The sequence below is a fragment of the Trachemys scripta genome, chromosome 6, assembly GCF_013100865.1.
Source record: "Trachemys scripta elegans isolate TJP31775 chromosome 6, CAS_Tse_1.0, whole genome shotgun sequence".
Classification (NCBI taxonomy): Eukaryota; Metazoa; Chordata; order Testudines; family Emydidae; genus Trachemys; species Trachemys scripta.
In genome coordinates this window covers 67,274,635-67,287,354 of record NC_048303.1, presented here as the reverse complement: position 1 = coordinate 67,287,354, position 12,720 = coordinate 67,274,635, and the positions used below count along the sequence as shown (strand labels likewise).

Genomic DNA, 12,720 nt, shown 5'->3' with positions numbered 1-12,720 from the left:
TATGATTAAAACTATCTACACAATATACATAGACACAAAATGTAAAAACTTAAATATCTTAGAAACAGTAGCCAATCAGTTGTTTTAATTGTCATATTTGAATTCAGCACATCAAAATACATAACAAATAGCACATTTTATCTCTGAAGCAGACGACTTCTCAAAAATTGTAGACCAGTGTAATTCACAGATGTACCTCTTTCGCTCTGTCTGTCAAAACCAAACTCTGAGCCTGACTCTGACACTTCCTCATGGATACACCTCTACCCCAATATAACGCGGTCCTCAGGAGACAAAAAAAAATCTCACCGTTATAGGTGAGACTGAGTTATATCGAACTTGCTTTGGCCCTCCCTGTTCCTTGTTCTCTGACTGCCTCCTCCAGAGACCCCGATCCCTAATCACCTCCAGGACCCCCCCCCCCACCCCACCCCCCCGCTCCCCGTCCCCCGACTTCTCCGACCCCCATCCCCACCCTCCACCCCGACAGGCACTCACTGGTAGCAGCAGGAAGCAGAGCAGCCTGGCCCCAGCCCGCTCCACTCTGCCAGCTCCCAGCCGTGGAGCTCCGCTTCCCGTCGCCGGTGAGTGGGGAAAGAACGCCTCCCCGCACTCACCTGCGGTGAGAAGTGGAGCAACGCGGCCCCAGCCTGCTCCACTTGCCTTGCCCGGGCCCCAGCCGCGTCGCTGGGGGTGCGCCTGGGGAAAGGTCCTGCACTCACCTGCAGTGGGAAGCGGAGCGACGTGGCCAGCCCGCTCCACTCTGCCAGCTCCCAGCTGCGGTGCTCCGCTTCCCGTTGCAGGTGAGTGCCGGGTGGTTGGGGAAAGGACGGCCCCCCGTACTCACCTGAGGCGGGAAGCGGAGCGCCGCGTCTGGGAGGTGGCAGAGTGGAGCGGGCTGGAGCCGGGCTGCTCCGCTTCCGCTGTTGCCGGTGAGTGCATGGTGGATCCCTACCCCCAAACCCCCTCCCCCGAGGGGCATGGCTGGGGCCGGGGTGAGGGAAGCAGAGTGGGCTGCTCCCGGCCCCCTGCTAATACCCAGGGCCCACTCTGGGACTCTGGGGCCCCCAAAAGTGCCCCCCCCACAGCTCCTGCCTCCCAGACCTTGGGCGGGGGGGGGAGCCCTGACCACCCCTGAGACCCTCTGCCCCTTATCCAACCTCTCGGCCCCGGCCTGACCCGGCACCCTTAACACGCTGCTCAGAGCAGCGTGTCAGAGCTTTACTGCCTTGTATGCGAACCTGCCTTATATCAGGTCGCCCTATATTGGGATAGAGGTGTATTTAGCTTCTGCTAAACTCAACATGGCTAAAACAGAGCTCCTAAACTCCCACCCAAACCCTACTTGCCACCTCATTTTTTGATCACTTTACTCAGGCCTGTCAACTGCGCATTGATTTTGACACAGACCTCTCTCTGGGTCCTCACATGCATGCTATGTCTAAATCTTGCCAATTCTTTCTGCTTAACATCTTTAAGACACAGCCTTTCTTATCCATCCACACAACTACAAGTCTCTTCCAAGCTCTCATCATCTCAGGTCTTGATTACTGCAACATCCTTTTCTCTGGCCTTCACAAATGCTTTCTTGGCCCAATCATATCTATTCAGAATGCTGCTGCAAAAATAATTTTCTTAAGCACACTGCTTTGACCACATCACCCCTTTCTTTGAATCCCGCCTCTGACTCCCCCCATTTTCTATTGCATCAAACATAAGCTGATTATCTTCACTTTCAAGTCCCTTAATAGTCACCTCCTCTCTCTCATTTGCTATGGAGCTGTCTGTGCTTGCTTCAGATATACATTCTGACAGAAGACATTGAAAGCTTAGAAAACTGTGGAGCAGAACGAAAGTTGCAGAATATATGAGTTCACTGTAGTTACAATATGAATAGCCTAGTTTATATTACTTGAACACTGTGGTGAACTAATGTACAAAGAGTTCACTTTCAACATGTCAATTTACTCCTAGTTATCTGAAAACCAGTTAACTTTTATCCATTTTTAATATCATAATTTCTACCCTTGATATGAAAAATCCAGGATGAGCTAGAGTTCATGTTCAGAAGAAAGTTATAGTTTTCTTGCACACATACATGTCTTCCATTCTTTCTCTGAATTTTGTAGAAATATAAGGATGGTGCTGTGATTACAATCAACAGGACACTGAACATTTTTGAAGGGTCTCATGAACTAAGATCTACCTATGTTAATTCCCAGCAGAAAACAGAACATATAAGGAGGTAGCTACTTAGAGATAACATCCTTTCAAAGTAATACAGCTACAGTTGGGGAATGGGGGGAGAGAAGAGAGAGGCAGAGTGTTTAAAGGTTAAAACCAGTGACTGGATATCATATCCCATTTTAAATACATCAGTTACTCCTATTTCAAACAGTAGAAGTGGCTCTTTTGAGTGCCCATAAAAGCTGGGCATCCAGGCTACAGTGCCCACTCAGCTTATTTCACTGTACCAAAGTGTGCGTAATAAAGGATTCTTTTTAACACTTTTGCTGGCGGTTCAACGTTGCTTTCTCCTACAGCCTTAATCTACACACCTGAAAGACTGAGTCCTAAAATGAGAAACTACAGATTATGTTGCCAAAAATGAATTTTACATAAACCAGGGATACTAGGAAAGTCCCACTAGTTCGTTTACCTGTTTCATTATGAAAAGCTTCTTAAAAATAATTAGACACTCAACTAATTAAAATTACTTCATATATATTTTGTATTAAAGTGAGAGTTCAATGAAGAAAATGAAGATTGGAGAGTATATTATTTTGATTAATTCATTTTGATAAAACTTTCAGTCACAAGAAAGCATGCTATTCTGCTGAGTTATTTACTTTAATGCTTTGGAACTGTGTGGTAATGAATTATGAAGGTTATCCAACATTGACATAGTGACAGTAGTCTGCATGAGCAGTCAGCAATTGATAATTTCCATTTCTGGTTCCACATAGCTCCATTTTCGGTTCTATTTTCAAATATGGGTGAAATGGTCTGCTTGCAAAATTCTTCATGCATTCATGAAGGCAAAACCACCCTTTGCTGGAGCAAACAGGGATTTATGGGTATAGTGAGTATGAGTATATTTTTGTTGGTTCATCTGGACTTAATGATTAGCCCTTTATACATGTACTTTAGTGACAGTTTAACAAAAGCAGTGGGATTTTATTTTAAACTCAATTATGCATACTAAAAGAAGACAGTAAAGCACAATAGAAAAAAGGCAGTTTCAGACACATGCTAAATAAAATTACAGTTATAATACTCGTTAACCAATATTTAAAAATACTCCCCTTTTGGAGGGATTTTCTACCTCTGAAGTTCTCAGAACTGCTCCTAAGTCTTCTACTAATCCAGTAGAGGGATATTTGCTCATTTACTGTAGAGAGCAGGGATTCTGTACAATACACGTTTTGATACCAATTTTTATATTTAAAAAGTTCTCTACATGGAAAAACTCTAAGACACTGTGCTATGTTCATAAACACTTCAAAGACACAATCACCAATAATTTAATAAAATCAAAAGGATAACCCATTCTATTCAGTTTAATTTTAAAAAGTAAAACCTAGTTTAAAAAAAAAGTTACATTACCTGTGCCCGCTTCTCCATGTCCTGACAAGTACCTAATTGTTCTTCCATGGCAGCTCTGATTTGCCTCGCCTCATATTCTAATTGCCTTCTCGTCATGTCTGTTTGCAAAGAGAACTGGAATCCAAACATGGAAAAGACATTTTAGCAAGCATTTCTGGATAAAAACTATCCTGAACAAATGCAGAACAATTAATTTCATACTGGAACTTCATAAATTTAGACAAAAACTGAACACTAAAATAAAACGTTATTGGTTATCAACAAGGATACACGCTACTATCCAATGGATAGATTTTTTTCCTGTAAATCGTCTAAACAAAAGACCACACCACAACATGCAAGGAGGATTCAGACACCAGCATATGTAAATCAGCATACCACCAGAAGACTTATTCTGCAAGCTCTCTAAGTGGGGGGGGGGGGGGGGGTTTCTTTGTACTTATCAATCAACCTCTGCTAATACAGGTACTTTTACTACAGTATTGTTAGATGCAGTAGATTATCAAGCTCATACCCCAAGAATAAAAGATATTAAGTAGACTTAGGATCTAGAGGTGAAATACAAGTATTAATTAACGTTATAACACGGGGCCTACAGGCCTGTGATATATTCAACTTAGGTCTTAGGCATGAAACAGGTTGGCAAGACTAAAGTAATTGTGTACCAGTAAAGGGTAATATTATAGTAAAAGATTGGGTAAGTGCTGATGTTCTGGAAGTGAGAGTTCAATGAAGAAAATGAAGATTGAAGAGTATATTATTTTATTAATAACAGACCTGAAAATATGCTGCAATGTGCCAGTTAATACCACAAGATGCCAAACAGTAACATTTTGAAGGATTCTGTAATAACCTCTAGTTGCTATGGTAACTTTCTGACAGAGATGTTAATGAGAATGAGAAACTAAGGAGATAGCCAATGAGAAATGGGGCACCCCTAAATTAGTGGGGTGTAGAAGTATGGATAAGAGAAAAGGAGTTGCAACCCTTATGCATATGCATGAGCCTTAGCAGGCAAATAGTTTTCCTATGGGGGGGGGGGGGGGAAGGAAGGGGGAAAGGGGAAGAGGGGAAAGGGAGGGAAGCCAGGATGACAACCACAGGAGGAGGAGGAGGAAGATGATGACTGCCACTCCATGGACCCCCAGCAGGACCTGCGAGATGTGAGTAATGCCAGTTATAGGACTCAACACTTTACACTCTCTCTCTGTGTGTTCTATTGTATTCAATGGTTGTGGGATTGTTTATCTGCTTAGTGGATTTGTGATAAATTGCAATGGTTTCTCATGTGCTTATAGGGCAGGGGTGAGCAAAGTTTTTGGCCCAAGGGCATGGAAATTGTATGGCAGGCCATGAATGCTCATGAAATTGGGGGCTGGGGTGCGGGAGGGCTCCGGCTGGAGGTGCGGGCTCTGGGGTGGGGCTGGGGATAAGGGGTTGGGGATGCAGGAGGTTCTCCAGGCTGGGACAGAGGGGTTGGGAGGATGGGAGGGAGATCAAGGCTGGGGTAGGAGGGTGGCAGGGGGGCAGGCTCTGAGCCGCACTTACCTCCAGCAGCTCCCAGAAACAGCAGCATGTGTCCCCCCTCTGGCTCCTACACGGAGGTGCGGCAGGCAGCTCTGTGCACTGCCCCATCTGCAGGCGCCACCCCTGCAGCTACCATTGGCTGCAGTTCCCAGTCAATGGGAGCTGCGGGGGCGGCGCTTGGGGCAGAGGCAGCGTGCGGAGCCTCGTGTGCCCCTATGCATAGGAGCCAGAGGGGGGGACATGCCACTGCTTCCAGGAGCCATGCGGAGTGGGGCAAGACCCTGACCCTACTCTCTGGCTGAAGCGCCGGAGCGGGGAAAGCACCCAACACTGCTTCCCAGCGGGAGCTTGAGGGCCTGATTAAAATGTCTGGAGAGCTGGATGTGGCCTCTGGGCCGTAGTTTGCCCACTCCTGTTCTAGGGACTCTTCTTCTAATCGTAATGATACCAATATTCCTACTGCATTAGCCCTCAGGTGACTGAACGTTTATTGACCACTGCGCTCTAAAAGATTGATTAATATTGGTTATGGATTAATCAATCACCAATCCATCAATAAGGCTACAGGTGGTCCCATGCAGTATATTCTTTAGGGCATCAAGCAAGTCTAGTTTTAAACATCTCAATGTAGACTTAAAATTACAGATCTTTTGAAAATGGACAAAAAATAAAAGCCTGCAAGAAAATCAATTTAATCATAAAAAGCAACAGAGTGTCCTGTGCACCTTATAGACTAGCAGATGTATTGGAGCATAAGCTTTCGCAACAATCATCATGTACATGCATCTGACGAAGTGGGTATACACCCACGAAAGCTTATGCTCCAATACATGTTAGTCTATAAGGTGCCACAGGACTCCTTGTTGCTTTTTACAGATCCAGACTAACACTGCTACCCCTCTGATAATTTAATCATAGAATCTCAGAACTGCAAGGGACCTCGAAAGTTGAAAGGTCATCTAGTCCAGTCCCCTGCACTTGTGGCAGGACTAAAGTATTATCTAGACCATTCCTGACAGATGTTTGTCTAACCTGGTTGTAAAAATCTCCAATGATGGAGATTCCACAACCTCCGTAGGCCATTTATTTCACCGATTGGAAATTTTTCTTAATGTCCAACCTAAACCTCCCTTGCTGCAATTTAAGCCCACTTCTTTTCTTCCTCCTCTTTGTAACAAGATTTTATAGACTTGAAAACTGTTATGTCCCCTCTCAGTCTTCTCTTTTCCAGACTAAACAAACCCAATTTTTTCAATCTTCCCTCAGAGGTCATGTTTTCTAGACCTTTAATCATTTTTGTCGCTCTTCTCTGGACATTCTCCAATTTGTCCACATCCTCCTAAAATGTGGCGCCCAGAACTGGACACAATACTCCAGTTGAGGCCTAATCAGCACGGAGTAGAGCGGAAGAATTACTTCTCATGTCTTGCTTACAACACTCCTGCTAATACATCCCAGAAGGATGTTCGCTTTTTTTGCAACAGCATTACACTGTTCACTCATATTTAGCTTGTGGTCCACTATGGCCCCAGATCCCTTTCCGCAGTACTCCTTCCTAGGCAGTCATTTCCCATTTTGTATCTGTGCAACTGATTGTTCGGTCCTAAATGGAGTACTTTGCATTTGTCTTTATTGAATTTCATCCTGTTTACTTCAGACCATTTCTCCAGTTTGTCCAGATCGTTTTGAATTTTAATCCCATCCTCCAAAGCACTTAGAATGCCTCCCAGCTTGATATCTTCCACAAACTTTATAAGTGTACTCTGTATGCCATCTAAATCACTGATGAAGATATTGAACATAACCAGACCCAGAACTGATCCCTGCAGGACCCCACTCATTATGCCCTTCCAGCATAACTGTGAACCACTCATAACTACTCTCTGGACCGGTTTTCCAACCAGCTTTGCACCCACCTTGTAGTAGCTCCATCTAGGTTGCATTTACCTAGTTTGTTTATGAGAAGGTCATGTAAGACAGTATCAAAAGCTTTACTAAAGTCAAGATATACCATGTCTATCACTTCCCCCCATCCACAAAGCTTGTTATCCTGTCAAAGAAAGCTATCAGGTTGGTTTGACAATTTGTTTTTGACACAACAATCCGTGATGATTCTTACTTATCACCTTATCTTCTGGATGTTTGTAAATTGATTGCTTAATTATTTGCTCCATTATCTTCTTGGGTACAGAAGTTAAGCTGACTGGTCTGTAATTCCCTGGGATGCCCTTATTTCCCTTTTTATAAATTGGCACTATATTTGCCCTTTTCCAGTCTTCTGGAATCTCTCCTGTCTTCCTTGACTTTTCAAAGATAATCAACTATTGGCTCAGATATCTCCTCAGTCAGCTCCTTGAGTATGCTAGGATGCATCCTGTAATAAATGAAAGGGGGGGGGGGAGGAGAGAAAGAGGTAGCTCCCTTTTATGAACACCTAGCCAGCCAGTTAGCTATAAAATCCCTCTTGGTGGCTGTTCTCCGTTTGCTTTACCTGTAAAGGGTTAACAAGCCCACAGGTAGAAGAAAAGGAGTGGACACCTGACCAAAAGAGCCAATGGGAAGGTTAGAACTTTTTAAAATGGGAAAAAACATTCCCATTTGTCTGTTGTTCTCCGGAGAAGGAGACACAGAACAGCAATGCTATAAGCAGGAATGCTGTGTAAGGCTTGAACCAGGTATGAAAAATCATCTTACATACCTAGAAAAAAATCAGTGGACAGGGAATGTTTAAATAGACGCGATCAGGTTTATTTCTTTATTTTGGCTTGTGGATCTCCTCTGTGCTAACCCCAGATGCTTTTGTTTTGCTTGTAACCTTCAATCTGAACCCCCAAGAAAGCTATTTTGGGTGCTTAATTTTTGGAATTGCTCCTTTAAAATCTAGCAAAAGCCTAAGTTCCAGATGTATTTTCTTCCCTTTGTTTTTAATAAAATTTACTTTTTAAGAACAGAATTGGATTTTTGATGTCCTATGAGGTTTGTGCATATGTTGCTTAATTAGCTGGTGGCAACAGCTAATTTCCTTTTTTTTTTTTTTTTTCTTCTTCTTCTTTCTCAGCTCTTCCCTGGAGGTGGGTAAAAAGGCTTGAGGGTACCCCACAGGAAGGAATTCCCAAGTGCTCCTTCCTGATTTCAAGAGAGCTTTTTAAATTTGGGTGCTGACAGTGTTTACCAAGCCAAGGTCAAAGAAAAGCTGTAACCTTGGGAGTGTAATACAAGCCTGGAGTGGCCCTCCACCTTCTGCACCCGAAGTGCCAGAGTGGGGATTCAGCCTTGACGCATCCCCTTCTACTAGGGAAAATAAATCCTTGAAAAGGGATCATGGAGTATGCAAGGGAAGCTTTGCACATCCAGGATTAGAGTAAATCAGGATACTGAGTGTTGAACTAGGGATAACCTCGAGTCAGCATCAAGGGTCCCAGCCTTTGGTGGATCCCTCTGGGTGGAAGCCTGAAGCATTTAGCATGGTGGAAGATGGAAGCAAACCTTGCTTCTTGATGGGATAACCATCCCACACCACCACATTATGAAGGAGATCCGGGAGAAGTTCTCTGTCCCACAAACTACCTCCATTGAGTATTTCTGTGGAAAGATATGTCCTAGGCTCTTCATTTTAGCATTTTAATATATAGCTTTTTAAAAATATTGTACTGGGCAGAAATTTGGTACACCTCTACCCCAATATAACGCGGTCCTCGGGAGACAAAAAATCTCACCGTGTTATAGATGAGACCGCGTTACACCGGGGTAGGAAGAAGAACCGATTTTAGCGCTCCCCGCCCCAGCTTCTCTCCCCGCCCCAGGCTTGCCACGCCAATCAACTGTTTGGCCCGGCAAGCCTGGAGGGGGGGAGCAAGAAAGCGGAGCAGCGACAGCATGCTCAGGGGAGGTGGTGGAGATGAGCTGGAGCGGGGAGCGGTTCCTCTGCGCCGTTACTTGCTGCAGCCCTCCCCGGGGGCGCCCCACCGCCCCAGCTCACCTCCGCTCCATCTCCTCCCACGAATGTGCCGCAGCTCCGTTCCCCCCCTCCCTCCCAGGCTTGCTGCGCCAATCAGCTGTTCTGCGCGGCAAGCCTGGGAGGGAGGGAGAAGCGGAGCTGAGCGGTGCGCTCGTGGGAGGAGGCGGAGGCAGAGGTGAGCTGAGGCAGGGGGGCCGCAGCAAGTAAGGGGGGGAGAGGGTGCGCAAAGGAACCGCTCCCTGCCCCAGTTAACCTCTGTTCCACCTCCTCCTCCTGGGAGGGGAGGGGGGAGAAGCGGAGCTGCGGTGCACTCGTGGGAGGAGATGGAGCGGAGGTGAGCTGACGCAGGGGGGCCCTGGGGAGCGCTGCAGCAAGTAACGGGGGGGGGGAGAAGGAGGATGGCACAGAAGAACCGCTTGCGGTAACACGAATTCGGATATAACGAGGTAAAACAGCCCCGTCCCCCGGAGTGCTGCTTTACCGCGTTATATCTGAATTCACGTTATCGGACCGCATTATATCGGGGTACAGGTGTATATGATTTGCCTATTTACACATTATAAAAGACTTTAAAAAAGGCCTTACTTGCTTGAGATGCATCTCAAAACTTTATATTTGCCAAATTTAAGTTTATATTCCATCTCGTATGTTGCACACACACTTTGGCCTCTCTTCAATTCTGTTTCTTCAGTATATCTCAGATTTATCCTAACTCCAGGATATTGGAATGTGTTGGAATTCTTTACCCTAAGGCATTCATATAGTTTTTACTGATAATTATAGAGCCAAATTTAAAATGTACTTTTCTAACCTTTTAATACAATGTTATCTAATATCTTGTGCCATATATTTTATTTACTTGCCTGTAGGGAAGAAATACTTTTTCCACAGAACAAATTTCACTATACGTGAAGCTTCATTAAAAAAAAATAATCAAACTACATAAAGGTTTTCAATCATATATGTCAATGTATATCGTTTTAATAAGGCTGTCGATTAATCACAGTTAACTCATGCGATTAACTCAAAAAAACTGATTGTGATTAAAAACTTTAATCGCAGTTTTAATTGCATTGTTAAACAGAATACCAATTTAAATTTATTAATATTTTTGGATGTTTTTCTACATTTTCAAATATATTGATTTCAATTACAACACAAAATACAAAGTGTACATGGCTCCCTTTATATTATTTTTGATTACAAATATTTGCACTAGAAAAATGATAAACTATTTTTCAGTTCACCTCATAAAGTACTTTAGGGCAAACTCTATCGTGAAAGTGCAACTTACAAATGTAGATTTTTTTGTTACGTAACTGCACTCAAAAACAAAATAATGCAAAACTTTAGAGCCTACAAGTCCACTCAGTCCTACTTCTCGTTCAGCTAATCATTAAGACAAACAAGTATGTTTACATTTACGGAAGACAATGCTGCCCTTTTCCTGTTTACAATGTCACCTGAAAGTGAGAACAGGCGTTCACATGGCACTTTTGTAGCTGGCATTGCAAGGTATTTTAGTGCAGGATATGCTAAACATTTGTATGCCCATTCATGCTTTGGCCACCATTCCAGAGGATATGCTCCCATGCTGATGACACTTGTTAAAAAAATAAAGCATTAATTAAATTTGTGACCGAACTCTTTGGATAGAATTGTATGTCTCCGGCTCTATTTTACCCACATTCTGCCATATATTTCATGTTATAGTAGTCTCAGATTACTCAGCACATGTTCTTCATTTTAAGAACACTTTTGCTGCAGATTTCACAAAATGCAAAGAAGATAGCAATGTGAGATTTCTAAAGATAGCGATAGGGCTCGACCCAAGGTTTAAGAATCTGAAGTGCCTTCCAAAATCTGAGAGGAACGAGGTGTAGAACATGCTTTCAGAAGTCTTCAAAGAGCAATACTCTGATGTGGAAACTTCAGAACCCGAACCACCAAAAAAGAAAATCAACTTTTTGCTGGTGGCATCTGATGATGAAAATGAACATGAGTCGGTCTGCACTGTTTGGATAGTTATCGAGCAGAACCCATCATCAGCATGGACACGTCCTCTGGAATTGTGGTCAAAGCATGAAGAGGCACATGACTCTTTAGCACATCTGGCAAGTAAAAATCTGGCTATAACAATGCCATGCGAATCCTGTTCTCACTTTCAGGTGACATCGTAAACAAGAAGTGGGCAGCATTATCTCCCACTAATGTAAACAAACTTGTCTGAGCAATTGGCTGAACAAGAAGTAGAACTGAGTGGATTTGTAGGCTCTGAAGTTTTACATTGTTTTATTTTTGAATGCAGTTTTTTTTTTGTACATAATTCTACATTTGTAAGTTCAACTTTCATGATAAAGAGATTGCACTACAGTACTTGTATTAGGTGAATTGAAAAATACTTTTTCTTTTTCTTACAGTGCAAATATTTGTAATCAAAAATAATTATTAAGTGAGCACTGTACACTTTGTATTCTGTGTTATAACTGAAATCAATATATTTGAATATGTAGAAAACATCCAAAAATATTTATATTAAAAAGATCACATGAATAATCTTTTTAATCGCTTGACAGCCCTAGTTTTAATGTTATATTTCTTGCATTTATACAATGCTATATTTGGACTGTAATGTCTGTAATATAGTTTAAGAATCTGGAGCAGAGACTAAATCTTCTAAATTTTGTACAATGGCAGGCAATTTGTTGGAGTTCAAGTATATCTGAGTTCCATTAAAAGAGTCCCTCTGTGCCAGGTACTTGCCCCAAAGAGATAATCTGTCTAATGGATAACAATGGAATTTTGACTGCTAGCACCTTCATGAGATATTTCTTCAACTAATCCACTTAAGTATAGTACACTGTGTACATGATAACTAAAATCATGGGTACTCTGGACAAACATTCCAGATCTCCAATGAACAATGATAAATAAGAAACCAGATCACTCAGTAGGCAACAATGACAAGACTGCTAACATCTTTAGTTTAGGCTCTTGAGACAGCAAATGAAAAGATGATTTGAGATCTTAAAGGATGCAGTATAAAAAAGAAGAGAAGGCATGGAGAATCAATTGTACGTTTGGAATATAAGGATTATTTGCTTAAAGTCAAACTAACAAGGGAAGATTCAGAAACAGTAAAACTGGGTGTTCCATTTTGTAATCCTCTGATTTATCTGGCCTCCAACACTGAAAGCAGTGTCTTTTCTTCCAACTAAGCAGAGGGTACTGGAAGACAGTCAAGGAGCAGGGACAGTGATTTTAATGTGCTCTAAACAGAAAGAGCACAATAAGACTTTAAAAGAAAATTATTATAGTGAACAATTCTTGCATACCAGCACGTGTCAAAGCTGAACCACTGTTCTTCCTCTGCATAGGTTACAGAATGTATCCTGAGCTACGCACACCCTCTCTGGTTGAGGCACTGTTCACTTACTCTCCCTGATCATGTTAGCACTCAGGAGGTAACAACTCAGGATCCTGGTGTGACGTTATTGATATAATCTGGGACCATACAGATCATTATTGCAACCTAGGGCTGTAACTGCCCTGTTTTAAGCGATTTGTCCTGAATTGGCACTCTCAGTTGGGTTCCGCCAGAACCGCAGCGTTACGGCAGGTTCTGGCGG

General features: G+C 43.0%; 1 protein-coding gene across 1 annotated transcript in view; it reads right to left on the bottom strand.

The window, feature by feature from the left end:
• Positions 1-12,720, bottom strand: part of APC (APC regulator of WNT signaling pathway) — a 162,455-nt gene that overhangs the window by 71,831 nt on the left and 77,904 nt on the right. The window contains exon 6 of the mRNA XM_034774164.1: positions 3,607-3,720. Within this exon, the coding sequence (XP_034630055.1) occupies positions 3,607-3,720 (114 nt within the window). The remainder of the gene's footprint in view (positions 1-3,606; positions 3,721-12,720) is intronic.